Raw genomic sequence first — 19776 nt, 5'->3', positions numbered from 1 at the left:
GATTGTGTTAACACTGTATATATAGATAACTGGGTTTATAAATTTGAATTCTTGAGCTCCATCAATGGGATTAGTTTCAGTTCTGGAGGTTTGTGTCTTATTTCGTTTTGGAGGTCTCCTCAATAGCATTGTGTCCTCTTTTGGGATCATATCTAGAATATTGCACAGTTGTAAATTAGACTATTGTATATAGTTTTGCTGACAAACTTTACAATCTTGCCCATTTCGTGAGCCTGGCTCTATAATATTCATGTGTTGTGCCAATCTCTGGAGTATTTCAACAGTCCTGAATCTGTGCTTAATTTGCGCCGGTAATTTCCATTGCTCAGCCCCAGCACTTAATTGCGAATAGCGGAGCTTGTGACATTCTGCCACAAGATAGCGCTGTCTGGCTAATTTAGAGATGACAGCAACAACAGTTAATTATACATTAAAAATTATTATTACATGTCGCCCAAGGCCTTCATATAGCCTTGGAGGCCTGACATAGTCCTGATTTTTACACTTGTATGAGTGTGATTGTCAGTAGGTGTGTAACTTATTGGCAGCATAGCAAGGGCAACATGTAGTGCAAGCTGCATTGGTTGCCCTAGCACTTACTATTTTGTTTACAAATTTAGCACTGCTTGAAATCTTTCAGAGAAATAAAGTCCAGTTTTTACCCCAAATGTGAATTATTACTGCAATTACTGCAGTGTTTGCTGGAGAATTGTGTTCATTACTGGATGCCACTTTTTAAGATTGGCAAATAAAGATTGTAAGCAGACTAGTGATCAAAATAGTTAATCATAAAAACACCGGTGATTCAACTAGACACCCAGCAATGTGTACATATGCATATATCACTGAAAAGAGTGGTATGTTTTGTTATGATATTTTAAAATCTTGCAGATTATTAAATGAAACAAACCGAAGATCAGGCGGTGTTTTTCTTTCAGTAGAAGCAGGCTCTTCCAACCAGAGGCAGTACTATCTACTCAGGTCACCGCTCAGAAGTAGAACATGTATTTTATGAAAGGATAGTTCTTAGACAATAACAGAGTTCAGAAAGGTTTGGGTGCACATAGGAGAGGAATAACTTCCTGAAGTAGTTGTAGGACAGTGAGTTCAGAAAGGTGTGAATTCACACAGGAGAGCAATGACTTGTACTGAAAATCTGAATGCCTAGACAGAATAGTTAGGTGGTCCTAGCGCTTCTTATATGTTTGCACATTCTGTGCTTCTGTTATTCTCAGATGTTCGCCACAGAAGTACCATTGTGCTAGTAACTTTTTTCCCCAGGATTAGTTTTATAGTCCTTCGGAACTTAACATACACTAAGCTTCAAACTTTGTTTTTTTTCTTTCAAAACGTGCCCAGTGAACAGATTTTGGAATGTTAATGTCCGTAACTTGCAAGGTATAATAGATTATGAATTACTGACGTATACTGTATACCTTTGGTTATCGTTTAATATTTCCAAAGTCTGTCTAATGATTATTGTAAAATAGCCACAGGTGTTAACTTATTTTATGGGTTACCACGACTCCAAGCTACCAATCTTGTAGTTATTCAGTGAATATTTACAATAGTCTAGGACAATGCTCTTAAGAAACAGCAAAGTGAAGTGAGATAACATTATTGTGATAAAGGCATGTTAAGCATTATAAAATGAGTATTTACTTAAGAAGGAAGAAGCCTTTCTACCAGAACTGTGGTGGAAACTATGTTCTGCTACCCTGCCTTAGCTTCAACAGGGTGCACATATTTTGGCTAGATGGGGCTATAGCTTTGGTGACCGCCCTATTGCTACAATGCATTCTGGTCTTTGGCTGCCATGCCTTTGCTAAAACATGTGTTTGATTTTACTGAGCAAGCCTTCACTTAAGCAGGCCCTATCACTTAGAACTGAAGGAACACTTCATTCTATCCCCTCTGTCCCCAACTGTTTTAACAGTGCGAGCCACTCTACTTGTTAACTTTCATTTTTAACACTATGTTTTTACTTTTCACAGAGCTGTTACTGTTTTTCTTTTCGTTGGCTTTGGTGTATACCTGAATCGCCTGTCCACGCTGCATATTACTGCAAAAGTCATTTTCCAACCAACCATTGACTCAGTATAAAAATGTTGAAGAAGAAGAATTGTATCGATTGGGTTGCTTCTTGTTATAGATTACTCTTTGAGCTTAATTTCTTACCAACATTTACTTTTAGTATTACAGGATTGATGATTTGCACATGCTCTTAACTTTGCATGAAGTTTATTCCAGAGATTTAAGTGACACTGACAATTGGTGCCCACTGCACGGTCATGTATACCTTGAGTTGCGTTATCATGGGTTGTTTCATTCAGTGGAGGTTTGCTGATATAAATAGGCGTTCTCTGCATGGCAAGTCAATTGGGCTTAACACTTCATGGCATGTAGTAACACCTCTGTGAAAGGGTTTAGGCACTCTTCAGGCATAACCATTGTACAGTGTATTGAAAGAAGACCTTTTAAAGTGTATAGTATTTGATCTCACAAATTGAATCATGGAGCTGTTTTTTTCACTGACCTTTTCCGTTATTTCTTGTCATTCCTCCAGGCAATATTTAAAGCAAGAAAGTTTGGACAAAAAGGGAAAAGAATTTGATGCTAATGGTTGGCAGCTGCTCAACAAAAGCAGTCGGGTATGTTCTGTGAAAACTGTCAAGCAGTGCATTTGGACAGTGTGCTTGGCTAGAATGAAAAAAATTTATTCTGTGTAATAGAGAGTAAAATTCAAATAACCAGAATGAGCAAACTGTGGACTTCTACTAGTTTTAATTTTTTTAATAACCAAATGTTGTTAGTTTTAACAAATTGCATTATCCACCAATAATCGATTAATAGCACTACAGTTTGAGTTGGAAATTGGAACACAATACATGTATCTGTAAAAATCACCAGCATTACACCATTAGTCCATGATATGCCCGCCATCCACTCCATATCTTCTCATGTTTTCGGGGGCATCTCTGTGCCTCATAGATTGTTTTTTGTTTCCTAATGCACACACCAGTCCACCCCTTACACCCCAGAAGTCCAGTGAGGGGGGCTACAGCAGTTTCCAAGAGATGGCAATAACCCCTTTGGCCACTAGTGATGCTACTCCAATAAATAGAATACTCTTTGAGATTTTAAACCTCCCAACTTCCTCTACGAGACCCAGCTGGGACTTCCATGAACCAAGGTCAATTTGCCAGCCCAGTACCACAGAAGTATCACGTTGTATCTGCCCCCAAACAACAGATAACGCCGGCAAGACCAGACCATATGAAAAAACTCAGCTGCAGGTATGGTGTATCTCTCACATGTGACCTGAGCAGTACGGCCTGCCCGCTGCATTCGCTGTATGGGTCAGATATGTCCCATGAAGGTAGTTAAGTGGACCATTCAGAGGCGTGAGGAATTGCCAACTCTCTCAGGGCCTCTCGCCATTCATAGTCGTTCAGCTTTCCCACCCAAACCTCCCACTATTGTTGCAGGGTCACCGAGAGATCAGGCGTGTTAACCATCAGGAAGCGGTAGAGCATGTAAACGCCTCCCTTGCCCAGTTTCCTCATCTGTAATTTGGCCTCGAGGGGGTTGTATTCGGGCACCTGGGCTTCTACTGGGACATGGATGAGAAGGGCGTGGCATAATTGGAGGTGGCAATAGAATTGTGTATAGGAAAGCTGGTAAAAGTCACGTAGCAACTGAAATGACATTAGTGCCCCCCCTCGGCGAACATCATCCAAATAAGTGATCCCTATTCAGTCCCATTATGTAAAAACCTGAAGGTCCGACAGCTGCCTATACCATGTACTTTGCCAAAGCGACGTCACTCCAGTGAGTCGACGATCCCTGTGGATAAAGAGCAGGGACACTCTCCAACAGAGCATCGTCACCTGGGTGCAGGCAGGGAGAGTGCACGTGAAGTATGCCAATTAGACTGTCAAGGTCCAGTCGATGTAGTTAGACACAATAGGCGGGGATCATTTCAGCCCCCATTAAAACAATTGTTGACTGTTTGCGCAGTAAGGTAGTATCTGTAAAGCTTGGGCATTCCGAGGCCCCCCCATACAGGAAGTGAGCACTTCATCTTGAATAATGCAATCCACCCCACTGGTTTCAGAGGCAGGGTGCCCCATTTCCGCAGATCCCTATTTATGGCAATCATAAGGGGTTGGAAATTTCGGGTCCATGCCAGGTCCGGCAACTGTGAGCTATAGATCCCAAGGTATTTGAAAGAGTGATACCCTGTTGGCACCCCAGGGCACCAAGTGTTGCCATCTGCATCTCCCTCAAGCGGCACCAATAGTTATTTATTCATATTAATCTGCAGACCAGAGGCTTACCCATACAGACGGAGGATTTCATGGCATCGGTGGCCCGAAGATTCGGTATCTGTCATGAATAACAAGATGTAATTTGCATAGAGACCTATGCGCTCCTCAGCGCCCCCTCCTGCTGCCAGCCCCTAACCCGAGCACAGCATCTTATCTGGCGCACCAGGGGCTCTATCGCTAGGGCAAACAACAGCGAAGACAGGATACAGCCTGGCGAGTGCCCCTGTGGATCAGCAAGGGCTAGGAGAGGACACCGTTCACCCGGACCCGGGCTGCAGGGGTGTTATACAGCAGACTCACCAGTTGACGAAAGTGCGTTCCAAAGACAGCCGGCTGCAGCACTTTCTCCAGAAAGGTCCACGAGACCTTGTCAAAGGCCTTTTGAAAGTCAATGAGGAGGAGAGCCTGGAAACCCTCCAAGCGCCCCGATTGAGAAGGGCCAGCTTTACCCTCCATATGTAATGGCAGGTGCTCAGGCCGGGCATGAATCCACATTGGTCCGGGTGAATGGATTAGCTCCATGCCTGACGCAATCTAGTCACCAAGACCTTTGCTAATACTTTAATGTCCGTGTTAATGAGGGATGTAGAAGGAGGGAATTCCAGGCATGGACAGCGAGAAATGAGAAAGAAGAACCACTCAATTTGTTCCTCCTAGATCTCGGAACCAACAGAGCATCGGGGGAATGCAGAGATCAAACCAGGATATACTGTCTGATCCTGTTCCTCAGATAACATGGCCCTTTTTGGCGAAAGGCTCTGTGTGTCAGCATCAGCCCTTTAAAGGAACTCTCTCCTTGATAGGATGCCGGTGAAGCTCTTGCAGGTGCTGCTGGATGTGACTTTTTCGATACTTTCAACAAAAGCAGAGCCTGAGGCGTTTCACACTAACTGCAGTCTTCTCAGTTAGTAAGCCGGCAGGCCCCAAAGCAGAGCATTCGCATAGTGCAGCCGCGAAGTGATCAGCACATGAACTACCAATTTCTGATGCTACTTGGGTAACCGATATAAAAATGTCTGTGGAGACTTTGAAAGTCAAACTGAGCCCCACACACAGTCAAGTTATCAAATTTCACCCCAAATTTCTCACTACTGAGGATGGGGCTGGTTGGGGAAGGACCTGATTGGGCCAGCATTGACCATCCCACAGTGGGCGGAGAACCGAATAACAAAATCTCAATTTAGCTGGAATTGCACTGAAAATTACTCAGGCTCATCCAGCGGAACACAGCTGAAAGACAACAGGTCTTGAAATTCTTCAAGGAATTATGAGTTTTTATTCACTGTGAGGATAATTTGTGCATTGTCTGCCTAGGACACAACCTGCATATGCCGTAAGAGTAAATTAGCGCTTCAAGAAAAGTCATATAAACATTATACAATGTGGGGCTCAGTGCCAAGCCTGGGGGTTGGGGGGGCGGCGGACTCCCAGCGCAAGGGTACAAAGAAACAGAAAGACAGTGGAACATTCTTGGTATCAGCACCTAACCTGTAATAACTCTAATCATATAGTTCCCTTTCTATCAGCATAGGGAAATGTGTGCACACTGATTGGCACCCACCATCACAGTGCTAGTTCCAACAGGAACACGACAATATAAACAAAAGCACAGGTGCACCACAAAATATCAACAATAAGACAAAATCAAATCCAAATGATAACATGAGAAAGGCTCCTCAGTTTTGATTTCTTTATTCCATATGTAGTAGAAAAAACAGTACAGCCGACGCGTTTCGTCCAAGCTTGGGACTTCTTCAGGGCGATTTAAAAAAGGTGCGTCATGTCTATAATTGGTAAAGACAGCAAAAGAGGTGCACTATAACTCGATCCGGAGATATATATATATATATATATATATATATATATATATATATATATATATATATATATATATATTCCAGTGTTCTCAAGTGGGGGATGTGTACTGGTTATAACTCCCAGGCAGATGGGGCCTTTGGGAATGAATGCTGGCGTGTTGCTTCACAACGAGTCTGGGATATTATAGGTTCCAATATTAAAAAGCCACGGGCAAGTGCCAAGTAGACTTGTAGGTAGATCCAGTGCTAGTGTAACCAGAACACCGAGAAAGACCGCGTACGGAGACTCTAAGGCTAATAATATCCTTGAGTCAACTTATCCGTAGCGAGGGAATGCCCTATCGGGCATATCCACCAAGCTCGTGATAAATGGTCACGATCCGGGACGTGGTCCGTCACGGACGCTAAAAAGTGTTGGGGTTTGTTTTGTTTAGTGTATCTTATATAGCGCACGGCTACCCCAACGGCTACCCCAACGGCGCTTGCATTGGGAACCCGTCCTGGCTTTTCCCTGTGAGATAACCCGTACTGGGCATCCCCAAGGTGAAAGCCAGGCATCCCGCCGCGGGGGCCATAGTGGAGATTAAGCAAGCTATTGCCCAGAGTTGCAGAGTGTGAACCTGTGATTCGGGTAGGCACCGAAGTGAGAATTATCGAGTCCGTGGACACTTGGGCTCATACCCTGCCGCGTTGGGAATTGAACCCTGGTCCCGGGTCTGACCTCAGCTTCCGGGTATGCCTCCTCTAACCATTGAGCCACACTTCTCCACAACAGACTAGCTCAAGGGGCTTTGGTTCTGCGGAATGGGGTGCCATCCAGGCTGCTTGGCTGGGGTCTGATGAGAATGATTGGACCCAGGCCAGAGCGGAATTACCTACACCAATATTTCCCAGTTGTTGTAATAAGATTGGGTGGGACACAATGTCAGAAGCTGCAGATAAATCGAGAAGCAGCAAAGCAACCTGCTTCCCCTGATCCACTATCAGCTTAATGGTGTCAGAGACCTCTACGAGTGCTGATTGCATACAGAAACCCGATTGGGAAGGATGTCATAACTGGTGTTGTTCCAAATATTCAGACCGGAGCCTATTGACCCACTACTCCAAGATTGTTAAAAAAGCTGGCAATAACAAAATGGGTCTGAAGTTAGCCAAGACAGATCTGTCAGCAGACAGCTTTTTTAGCAAGGGAATTAGCTTTGCCTGTTTACAACATCTTGGCACAGTAGCTGAGTTTAGGGAGCTGTATCACAGAAAGTTGACAATAGGGTTAATAGCTAAACAGTTAGCCGCAAGAATCTAGGGAGTGCATGGATCGTCGGGTGCCCCTGATTTATTGGTTTTTAGGTCTCGTGACCTACAATGCGCGCAAGCGCATTGAGGGAACGAGAATTCAAGTGGCCAAAATCCTCTTCAAACCACGGGCTTTCAGCCGCGGTTTTCTTTAAGTTCACGTGAATCACGTGATTAAACATGCACGCGCATCGGCAGCATTTCTCAGGCTCAGTACCGACCTGTTGGAAAAAAGGAATCGTCAAACCCCTTATGACTTAAAACATTCCTCTTTCCTAAAGACTAGCCCGTCTTGTTCTGACTGACGGAGTAGCTGGCTCTTCTGACAGCGCGGGGACACACTGACAGTGTAACCAGGCGCTTTACAAATTCAGAAATAATAATAAATAATAATGAAAAAGGCAAATAAACCCCAGACGGAGCTCACCAACCTCCGCCCAATCTCGCTACTCCCAGCCTTGGGAAAAATCACGGAACATCTAGTCCATAACGAGCTGAAACGCTACCTGGATGATAACAACCTTCTTCATCCCCAACAATCCGGATTCCGCCCCAAGCACTCGACAGAAACCGCTCTCATTGAACTGTCTGACACTATAAAAACCCTACAAGATCAGAGAAAAAACTCCATCCTAATCCTTCTCGACCGAACGGCGGCGTTTGATACCATCTCCCACACCATCCTCATCAGTAGACTCAGGGACATTGGCATCTCTGACTCCGCCCTATCCTGGATTACGTCTTTTCTCTCCGACCGTTCCCAAACCGTCACTTTGGGCCCATTTCACTCCAAAGACAAACTTGTCTCCTCAGGTGTCCCGCAAGGATCTATCCTCAGCCCTCTCCTTTTTAACGTTTACCTCATTCCCCTCCTCAATCTGATAGAATCATTCGGCATACCTGTCACCTCGTATGCCGATGACACACAACTCATTGTGCCACTGGACGAACTATCTACCAAAGCTGAACTTAACCTGAAACACTGCCTGACTGAAGTACTTCGATAGATGGACAATAACCACTTGAAATGCAATTCGAGTAAAACGGAGATCCTCCCGATCGGCACAAATATCTCCTTCTGTCCAGCACTTTGGTGGCCGGACAATTCTGTTGCCCCCCCCCCAGACAGTTTCGTCGGCCAGGAATCTCGGCGTTATCTTTGACTCCGATCTCTCCTTTGATCAGCATGCCAGAACCGTCGCAGGCAAATGCTTCGGAACGATCAGATCCCTGAGAAAGTTCTTTGACTTTCTCCCCATCGATGCCAGAAAGACGGTGACCGTTGCACTCATAATCTCGCGACTGGACTACTGCAACGGCTTGCTCGCAGGAGTCAAAAAGAGCACCATCCAAAAACTGCAGAGCGTACTACACACAGCCGCCCGTCTTGTCCTGGGCCTACCCCGCAGATCCTCTATCTCTGCAGCGCTTCGTTCACTTCACTGGCTCCCCCTTCACAAAAGGATTCTCTTCAAAATCCTGATTACAGCCTTTCGTGCCTACAACAAAACAGGCCCTAAATACCTCACCAAGTGCTTTCCCCACTACGTGCCCAGCCGTCACCTTCGTTCAACCAATGACAACCTCATCCTTCTCCCTAAATACAATCTGAAAACGAAGGGTGAGAAGACCCTCAGTTTCCTTGCAACTAAAGCTTGGAACAAACTGCCCAAAACCCTCAGACAACAAACCCAGGAAAAACCCTTTCGAAAGCTCCTAAAGACATGGATCTTTAATCTCCCGGACGATTACTCCAAAGCTTCCATCTAATACTCTTGGACTGGTTCACTTAGGTTCCCAAGCGCCAAGATGCTCCCTCCGGAGCGAACGTCGCGCTCTAGAAATACCCCACAAATATCAAATTTCTCCTGCAGGCTCGCAGAAGGCTCTCCTCCCTCCCCACATCAAAGGCATCAATCACCCTCCCACAGGCTTCCCCAGCGCTGCCCCGCCCCCTGCTTCACAGCCAGGCCATCTGTTCCCTGCCAGACCTCTCACACCTCCGTCACAGCATGCCTGTGTACTTCAAAGGCTTATCACTTCACACGGCCAGCCGCAGGCCGTGCAACCAGAGCACTTCAGTTGGTGCGCAGCCCCCCTCCCAGCACTGCCTTGTTACTCTCGGCAGCCGTGAGTCCCTAAACACTTTTTATATTTAATTAGCAGCAGCAGCATTTCTCCTGCGCCAGGCCACATCAAAGGCTCTGTGCCACTTTCACCCACACAGCAACACTTACAGACACGCAACGCCACTCACACCCACGCAAGCCCACTATCATCCACGCAACACCACACTCACCCACGCAACGCCACTCACCCAAGCAACACCACTCACACACGCAACTCATCCACGCAACCCCACTCATCCACGCAACCCCACTCATCCACGCAACCCCACTCATCCACGCAACCCCACTCACCCACGCAACCCGACTCACCCACGCAACCCGACTCACCCACGCAACCCGACTCACCCACGCAACCCGACTCACCCACGCAACCCGACTCACCCACGCAACCCGACTCACCCACGCAACCCGACTCACCCACGCAACCCGACTCACCCACGCAACCCGACTCACCCACGCAACCCGACTCACCCACGCTACCCGACTCACCCACGCTACCCGACTCACCCACGCAACGCCACTCACCCACGCAACGCCACTCACCCACGCAACGCCACTCACCCACGCAACGCCACTCACCCACGCAACGCCACTCACCCACGCAACGCCACTCACCCACGCAACGCCACTCACTCACGCAAAGCCACTCAAACCCACGCAGTGCCACTTTCACCCACACAGCACCACTCACACCCACGCAACGCCACTCACACCCACGCAACGCCACTCTCACCCACGCAACGCCACTCTCACCCACGCAACGCCACTCTCACCCACGCAACGCCACTCTCCCACGCAACGCCACTCTCCCACGCAACGCCACTCACCCACGCAACGCCACTCACGCAAAGCCACTCACACCCACGCAGTGCCACTTTCACCCACACAGCGCCACTTTCACCCACACAGCACCACTTTCAGACACGCAACGCCACTCACACCCACGCAGTGCCACTTTCACCCACACAGCACCACTTTCAGACACGCAACGCCACTCACACCCACGCAAGCCCACTATCACCCACGCAATGCCACACTCACCCAAGCAACACCACTCACCCAAGCAACGCCACTCACACAACTTTCCTACTGCGAGACCTATTGGCAACGCCAGTGCTTGTTAGAGCTTATTCTGAATCTTGCAGCGTAATAGGCCTTGACTCATAAAGGTAGAAGACCGTGGACTGGACAGGAGTTGCCGGTAATTCATCAGGCATATCTGTCTCAGTGAAGCCATCCATTCTGTCAGCGTGTCCACAATAGCTCTGATTTTGTTTTCGATATAATCTGATAATGGGGCACAGAGTTTAGGAGAAGCATCTAAAAGAAGTTAGGTGCCTCCGACTGAGTGAGATTATTCACAATTCTATTAAACATCTTTGGATCTACATCTGGAGTCTGCTAACTACCTTGCAAAGAGGTCCACTTGAGCCCTCTTTATTGCTTGATGATAGGCCCTCCATGCATGTTTATAGGTTTCCTTATCCTCTGGTAGATAAGACTTTCTCCAGCCTCTTTCCAATTTTGTGCACTACTTGTGCTGGCTCCTAAGCTCTTTATTGAACCATTGGGCAGAAGCATGTCAGTTCTTGGCTGAGCTGGAATTTTCCTTCATTGGAGCCACATTGTTTGCCATCTGTAGGAGCCAGTCATTAACCGACTGAGAATCATCTTCAATATCCCCACACCACATTGGTATCGTGGAACTGAAAGTGTCTGCTATTAATTCTCTTGAGTCCTCCCCCCTTTCTATGGGGAAGGGAATGGCTAGTTCTTCAACCTATCTGTCCTTGGTCCACCCTCCATGAAAGGTAGTTCCTAGCATGGTCTGACCAGTTGTTCATAAGAATGTCTTACGCTGGGATCTAGTCCTTTTTAAAAATTGGGTCCAAGATATGGTCTGCAGATTGGGTAGGTCGATAAACTAATTGCTTCAAATGCCAGGAGGACATATTATCAAGGAGTAATCGACCATAAGGATCTGAGATGGTATCCAACTGAAGATTCAGATCTCCTAGCACAGTAAAGCTGGAGAATTTCACTAGGTACCTCAGTAAATACTCATCCAAAGAAGTCAGGACTTCAAATACATAGCCGGTAAGCCGATAAATTAAGTTTCCTGCTAAGGTCTTTTTAGCAGACAAAGTGAGACAGAAGCTGTGCGCCTCGGCCTCCTTAAGCTCTGTGAGATCAAACTAGGCACACCTAAGGGTTGCTCCCTCAGCTGTCCTGTTCACCCTATCACAGTGGAGCATCCTATAACCTTTCGGAATCGCAATTGAAATATCAGGTGCCGAGCTCTCAGATAACCAGATTTCGGTGAGCAACAAGATGTCAAGGTGTTCATCACTGAGGAGCTCTAAAACATGGAGTGTGTTCTTATGTAGGGATCTTACATTAATGAGTTCATCCTGTACCTCCAATTCTCCACCAGGCACTTTACAGCAAGTATTAGCCTTCTTAGTGCTATCCTCTGACAGGTACATCTGGGCAGGGAGTTTGAAAACCATGTGGAGGCAGGAGGTACTCTACCTACCAAACTGCCTATCCCAACACAGTGGCTGCCTCTGCGCAGTGAATGGTGCTCCTGAGAAGAGCAGACTAGACTCTGCCCAAGTGCTGAGCTTGGTTGGAGCGTGGACAGGCACAGACTGGCTCAGCTTTGGTGTGAGGCATCATGCACCGACATCCCCTGCCAAACACGAGAGTGCCTGTGATCTCCACACATGACAAAGCTAACATGTTTGTCTCCAGAAGTCTGAATTGACTAGATTGTAGAAAAGAAACTGCTCAATGCCTTGCACTAGGACCAAGACGACATAAAACTGAACACATACCTTGACCCAATGCTATTAACTCCAGGGAACATACTAAATACATGAATATGATTCTTTCACACAACTAACGCATTGTTTGTGTGACAGAAAGGGCCAGAGGGATTTTATCAGTCATAAACTGAATGCACATGGTTCTGAGTGTTCAACATACAGTTGTGCAACCATCACAGAGCACTCTACACTTGGGACAGGCATCCCCACAATGTAGAGTCACCTGCACACTAAATCGTCCAACACTGCCAAACGTTCAATGAACTGAAGAAGGATGCATAATAGAAAGGCACAACATAACATGTTTCAACAAATACAGATCTGCCCTGAGCTCAGGATATACGCTTATCCACAAGATTCGCAAAAGTGCCTTTTGCTCCACCCAGTAAGTAGTCTGTTGGGTTAATTCACAGAATATAATTATTTGTTTTAACATTTTGTAAATCTACCTGGCTTATTGTACGGATATATTTTAGTAAATATTGAATGTCTCATTTTCCTACAAAGCTTTATTCTCTCAACCAATTGACATGGGTAAAGGATCATTCCCTCTGTATTAATGCCAGCCCATACGGAACTTATTGCTATAATAACCTGATCCTTGAGTTCTTGGTGGAGTCGCACACAATCCTATCCTGTTTTTCCCCTTCTTCTGCCAACTTCTCCTGCAGAATGACAGTTTAAACAGGAACCACTCCTTCCAACTTCCGAAGCCTCTCAAAATGCCAATCGCTGACTGCAGCTAAAGTGGCTAGCAGATTGGGGAGTGGTTTTCCCTTTGACAGGACCTACTGTAGATGTTTAACATCTCCGCTGCTCATGGTACATTTCCCATACTCTCCCAACACTTCTGCTTCTTCGTGATAGATGTAGCAGAAGATGCAGTGCACTCTGTGCCAGCCATTTCTGTCAGTAAATGAGAGGAGCATCAGGAGCAGTTCTTAATGTCTTTTTCTGTAACTACCAGTCCTTAACCGCATCGCTGCAGCGGTTATTTTTCTGCTGTGCGGCTTTTTTCCAAAAGCCGCGTTACATGACGAGCTCAGCTCGTCATCCGCACACGACCACCGTGGCGGATGACGAGCTGAGCTCGTCATCAGCAGCGAAGGGGCTAACAGAAGAAACCAGAGGCAGGTGCAGGAACACTAGAATAACACTGAAATCTCCTCGATTTGTGTTTTATCACCTTTTGGTTGCCACAGTCTATGCATTCTGGTCAGTTAGGAAACCTCCAGTATGTTCTAATTAAAATACTTCTCAGAGGTAATCTCATAACCAGGGAAGTTTGACAGCACATAAAATAGGGATATGTGTTAAATTCACAAACAAGATTTTCTAGGACTGACTTCCGCCATGTTAATAATAGCTGCCTGCTCTTGTTATACATAGCTTGGCATGTGCGCCATCATGTTTTTAGGAAGCAGCTGCTTCGATATTTGAGGCAGGGGCTGCTGTGTTTGTTTGTGGGACATGCAGGTGCTCATTCAGGTGTGTTTGTCATTTGCTCCTGGTTTTTAGATCTAACAATGTTTCCTTGGAATGAAAAGACCTACTTTTATTATTATTTTTCACAATGGGCCATAGCCAAATTTCCTAGTAAGACACCCTCGCAATATTTAAATAACAGATATTTGTCCCTCGGTGAATGAACCCACCGATCCAAATAATATCCTGTAAGGTTCATTGAATTTAGTAATTTGCTAAGATGATATTTAAAAAAAAAATTCTAGTTTAACTGCATACAATTGACAGCTTTGTTTGTGTGTTTGTTAGGAAATTCCACAGCAGATGAACGGAAGCGACTGTGGAATGTTTGCCTGTAAATATGCTGATTATGTTACCAAAGACAAAGCCATAACTTTCACCCAGGTAAGCCACTTTGGGATCAGCAGTGAAAACGACCATGCTTGGTAATTGCAACATTCAAACTAGCAGGACACTTAAATTGGTTTCCTACATACGTTTCCCAAGGGGTGTGCGTTCCATAACAGTTTTGCTGTCATAAAAAACATATGTGGGCTGTCTGTAGTCTGCAAACCAGGTCAGTGACCGTCTAGTCCTGGGTGGAGGAGATGCAAGATACCCAACCCATTAAGGCCTGCAAACTAAGTACATTATCAATCAATCAATCAGGAGTTTGTTAAAGCGCGACTACTCACCCGTAAGGGTCTCAAGGCGCTAGGGGTGGGGGGGTGCAGGTTCCATTCCATCAAGGAGGGGGTCTGTCGAAGAGCCAGGTTTTGAGGTTTCTTGCGAAGATGGGGAGCGATGTTGTCTGTCTGAGGTGGAGCGGAAGGGCGTTCCATGCTTTGGCTGCGAGGAAGGAGAAGGAGCGGCCTCCCGATCTGGTCTTTCTGGTGCGGGGGACCACGGCGTAGGAAAGCGTGGTAGAAGAAGGTTAAAAAACGAAGGAAAAGTAGTAGGAACGTGATTATGATCTTTCTCCCAATGAACATGCTTATCTTTTGGCGGAGAATTACTTTTTTCATTCTCTACACATCTTCAGGTAAAACCCCAAACATGCCTGCTCACAAAATCACTGGTTTGAAATCTCTGACCTGAAAGATACATGTATATCTATTTTGAAACGTTCTCACTTTTCCCAAAGACCTAGAAGCTTGCCTCACTCTAGTGTTCTATACTTGGTAACGCCCGAACTCCATAAAGACTCCATTGAAATAAGACCTAATCCTTTCAATGTGCTTTGTACTCTCAAACATTGAACAGACCGCACAGGACAGACCATCACCACCACTGTCTGCATGCCCTCCCTCATATAAAAGTGCCATACATGGAAGAAGTGAAGTAGATTGAGTATTTAGGTAATGGGTGTTGCGACAGGCATTCAGTGGACATATGCATTAGGAAAGCAGTAACAGAACAGTAATTTTACTGTTGCTTTTAAACCTCTCTTACTGATCTGTTAAGTTTATTTGTAAGTTCATGTACTCCCTTCATAAACTTCTAAGCGCTATAGATTCGAACTTCATAATTTAAGCAATCAAGAGAGCAAGAATGGGATAAACTATCTGATTAAAAAAGCCAGGTTTTCGAAAGATTCCCAGAAGAGGATAGACAATAGTCAGCACACAAAGGTATTGTGTTCCAAATGTGGGTGCAGCAATTAGGAAAGATCCGCTCCAAAAAAAGCACTTCTTATTTTGAGGATGTGTAAAAGGAACTTACCAGCTGAGTGTAAATGTCTTTGGAAGGGAACTCAACATGGAAATTTAGAGACTAGCATTGCAGGTATTTTCTGACAAATGTCTTTATATAACATGGTCATTGCTGTGAAGATGACTTCTCTGCGGATGGGTAGCCTGAGGGCCAATGTAATATCTTCATGCCTGTGGTATCCATTAGTCAGCTGACCCTCTGCCTTTTGAACAAGCTGTAGACTCCATAGCAGTTTGGTTGTGGAAGCTCAAACATTTGGGCTTAAACCCCTCCTTGTGTGTCATGAGACGTATGCCCCGGAAATCCCTCTACGCAGTCACGATCTTCAGATTATTTTTCCTACCATTGAACCTGGATTCCTGAGGGAGAGCTTTGAAGTCGAGAAAGGTTACTGTTCGATGCATGTGCACTGTAGATACACATGCTTGGTGTAATCCTGCCATCTAGTCCGGAGTCCGGATGTTTGCACGTTTTTTTTTTCAAAGAAGTCTTTTCGAGTCACGAGGTAGGTGCCTCTTCCTTTCGGTGATGGTGCACATAGGCATCGACTCCATTGTTAGATTCTTTTCTTTCCACCATCGGGTTTGGACGTGTATTGCGGCGCTCTGGTTCGAGACCATTTTTCGAGATCCCTTCAATGCGCAATCCACTCTACCCTTGTCTGTCTTGTTTCTGATGTGTTTTCCCATCCCTTTCATGTTGAAAATCCAAAACTTTACATAGTCTGGTCGGAACACTCCAACTGCGACCTTCGAGCCTAGCCTGTTCAAATTACTTTCACTTGGCAACATAGAGTAATCCTCTGATGGAACCGACTCCGTTTCAATTCTGCCCTCGGTGCCCCTCTAAGTACCTGCGCACCGAACTTCAAAAAGTCTTTAATCTGTCTCTTTCCCCAGAGTCCAGAGAAGAAAATTGTGATGCCTGTTGGTCGTTTCGATCCAAGAAGACTTTACAATATCTTCTAGCTGAACGAAAAGAGATGCGGAGGCAGAGCATTGAAGACACTCCCGATATCTTTGGAGAACAAGATATTGAAGAGGAAGACATGGAAGCATCGGCAGCTGAAGAGGAAGAAATTTTCTCTGTTCAAGACTCAGATTCCGAACTAAAAATTGAACCGAAATCCTAAGATATTCTAGTTGGTCATGGTGCAGTGAGTTCCCAAACCCCTTTAACCATAAAAAAAACCTGCTTCCACCAAACAAAAATCTTCCAGGCCACCACAGCCATCCGGCCACGGTAGGCACCAAGATTCTGCTTCCAACGCTTCACCCTCTGGCTCGGCACCGAAAGCACAACTAAAGGCTTCCGGCTACGTCTAGATCCGAAACTCCACCTCCGCTCCGAAACCTTTGATTCCGGAGGACAAAAAAGAGAAGCCCGGTTTGGGTCTGAAAATTTCGGCACAAAACATAAATCTACTAATATACTGCTTCCGGAGCAATCTTTCATACAATGCAGGAAAAACTGGATCTTAAACAGGAAAAAAAATCATATATTATTCCAGACACTGGGTGCATCATAACAACCTGTGCTACCACCATCCTCCAAAAGAAAAACTAATTTTCTAGAGGACACTGGATATAAAATAGCTTTACAAAGAAAAAGGACATTGCTGTCAGCCAGGCCATTCCACCCTATTCCTCATTCCCCTCCCCCATGATTTTTACCTGTATCATTAATACCTTATTCACCAGAAAACCCTTTAGACATTACACCACAGGGATCCCCTCATACAGACCCTGATGCAGATGTAGGGGATGACACCAGATCCATGGCATGAATACAATGTAGACCCTCCAGGTGCCACAGATCCTGATCTCTACCCTGCAAAACTCTCACCTCCTGATGACAACACCTCATATCTAGAATTAATACCCAGGGCACCTGCATACCATGGGGGGACCTTACATAGAGAAGCCTTACAGGAAGACTTTCTATTTAAAACACTGGGGGCTACACATAAATAATCACAGTGTTTCCCAATATTAAACGGCATGATGCGTCGTGCAGAGAATATTTTTAAGGACCCTGTAAGAGCACGCATTATAACACCTAAAGTTAACATAAAATACACCCACACCGTCTGACCCAATTTTTTATTAGGGGTCAGCTTACACCAGATTCTTTAGTAGTGTAATGCCCGTTAAAGAACAAATTCACAAATTTCTTCTGATGCACCACCTCCAGACAAAGGAGCTAAACTAATAGATGCCTCAGGCAAAATAGTGACTGCACAATCAGCCAATCACTGGCGTATAGCTAACACACAAGGTTTGCTTGCTAGGTACGATAAAGCCCATTAGGACTCAATCCAGTACCTCCCAATGGAGATCAGGAAAAAAAGATTTAGTACAGGAATGGAAATTATTCTCCATCTCCTGCATCGGGTGTGCACTAGATGCTGCTGATACTGCAGCAAGAGGAGATAACACCAGCATTCTCCTCAAAAGACACACATGGCTGCGTATTTCTGGTTTTAAACCAGAAGACCAACAAACAATATTAAATGCTCCTTTGTTAAAGAACATCTTTTCAGACCTCAAGTGGACAAAACACTAGAGAAGATGAAAAGGGATACTGAAGTAGCTAAATTTGTGGTAGCACTTCAGACACCCTCTAATAGAGGTTCCTTTCATCGCTCCTTCTACAGGGAAGGTCAAAAACGAACTCCACAGGTGCCTCTGCGTCTTCATTCAAATCCCAAACCCAATCCTCCCCCGTAGAGGATTTAACGGAGGTGGTTTTAGAGGCAACAAGGCTAAAGGTAGAGAGGTAGAGGCCCACCAACCTGTACCTTCCCAACAAGCAGTGACTCCATAACAATTTCCCCGACCATCTTACACCTGCCGGGTGACGTCTGTATCAGTTTCTTCCCTCTTGGCAATCTTTAACATCAGACAAGTGGGTGTTGGACATTATCCAACATGGTTATTGCCTGGAGTTCACCACCAATCCTCCCAATTTCCCACCTCACACTCACAGACTCCCTAGGGCACCAATAACTGCTCGAACAGAAAGTACAAGCCCTTTCAACAAAAGGAGCTATAGAACCAGTCCCAATACAACATCAAGGGTCGGGGGAGGGTCTATTCTCTTTATTTCCAAATTCCCCCAAAGGGGACTGTTCTCTACGGCTAATTTTAGAACTCGGGCCTCTAAACCTACACATACTATCAGAACACTTACATATGGCCATACTTCAACAAGTGCTTCTACACCTACAGCCAGGAGACATTATGTCAGCACTAGACTTGAAGGACTCATATTTTCACATCCTCATTCACCCAGCACATTGCAAATATCTCAGATTTGTGATAGCAGGAATGCATTATCAATTCAAAGTGCTCCCATTCGGAGTCACTACTGCACCCAAAGTATTCACCAAAGGCTTAGCAGTAGTAGCAGCTCATCTAAGGAGATTCATGTCTTTCCATATCTGGATGATTGGCTTATGAAAGCCAACACATATCACAGGTGTCTACAACACACTCAAATTATCATAAATCATCTACATCAGCTGGGATTCCCAATCCGTATATTAAAATCCCATTTTCAACCGTCACAGCTGCTGCCCTATCTAGGCGTTATGCTGAACACTCAAATAGGTCTAGCCTATCCAAATGCAGGCAGGATCCAACATTTTCCAACAATGATGCACAGTTCCAAAGCAATCCATATCTATAAGTCAGAAATTTCATTCAACTACTAGGGATGATGGAATCATGCATTGTGATAGTACCTCATGCAATATTAAACATGCGTCCTCTACAACACTGCTTAGCACATCAGTGGAATCAATCACAGGGTTAACTACAAGATCTAGTGTTGGTAGACATTCGCACCCATCGCTCTCTGCAGTGGTGGAACACATAAAACGTATCAAAGGGGCAGCCTTTCGTTGAGCCTGTCCCACAGATTGTGCTAACAGCGGATGTATCCCTGACTGGGTGGAATGCCCACTTACAAAATCTAGCAGTTCAGGGTCTCTGGGTACAAGGCTCTTCACATCAACTACCCAAAGCTTCAAGCTGTTCACCTAGCGCTGAAAGCATTTCTACCTTACCTTATAGGCAAAGTTGTCCTAGTCCGGATGGACAATATGACAGCCATTCACTGTATACAAAAATAGGGGGGAACACACTCTGCAGCTATCACGCTTCTCTCAGACCATTTGGCGTTTGACAATACATCAAAA

At 45.4% G+C, this 19776-nt stretch overlaps 1 protein-coding gene across 2 annotated transcripts in view; it reads left to right on the top strand.

The window, feature by feature from the left end:
• The window catches only part of SENP1 (SUMO specific peptidase 1), a 195765-nt gene that overhangs the window by 150158 nt on the left and 25831 nt on the right, over positions 1–19776 (top strand). For both annotated transcript variants that reach the window (XM_086966231.1, XM_086966241.1), the window contains 2 exons: positions 2567–2651; positions 14172–14267. In XM_086966231.1, coding sequence (XP_086822357.1) covers positions 2567–2651; positions 14172–14267 — 181 coding nt within the window. The remainder of the gene's footprint in view (positions 1–2566; positions 2652–14171; positions 14268–19776) is intronic.

The sequence above is a fragment of the Lissotriton vulgaris genome, chromosome 1_1 (assembly GCF_964263255.1).
Source record: "Lissotriton vulgaris chromosome 1_1, aLisVul1.2, whole genome shotgun sequence".
In the NCBI taxonomy this organism is placed as follows: domain Eukaryota; kingdom Metazoa; phylum Chordata; class Amphibia; order Caudata; family Salamandridae; genus Lissotriton; species Lissotriton vulgaris.
Note: the sequence above shows the minus strand (reverse complement) of the source record. Positions and strands in the feature narration are given on the sequence as shown.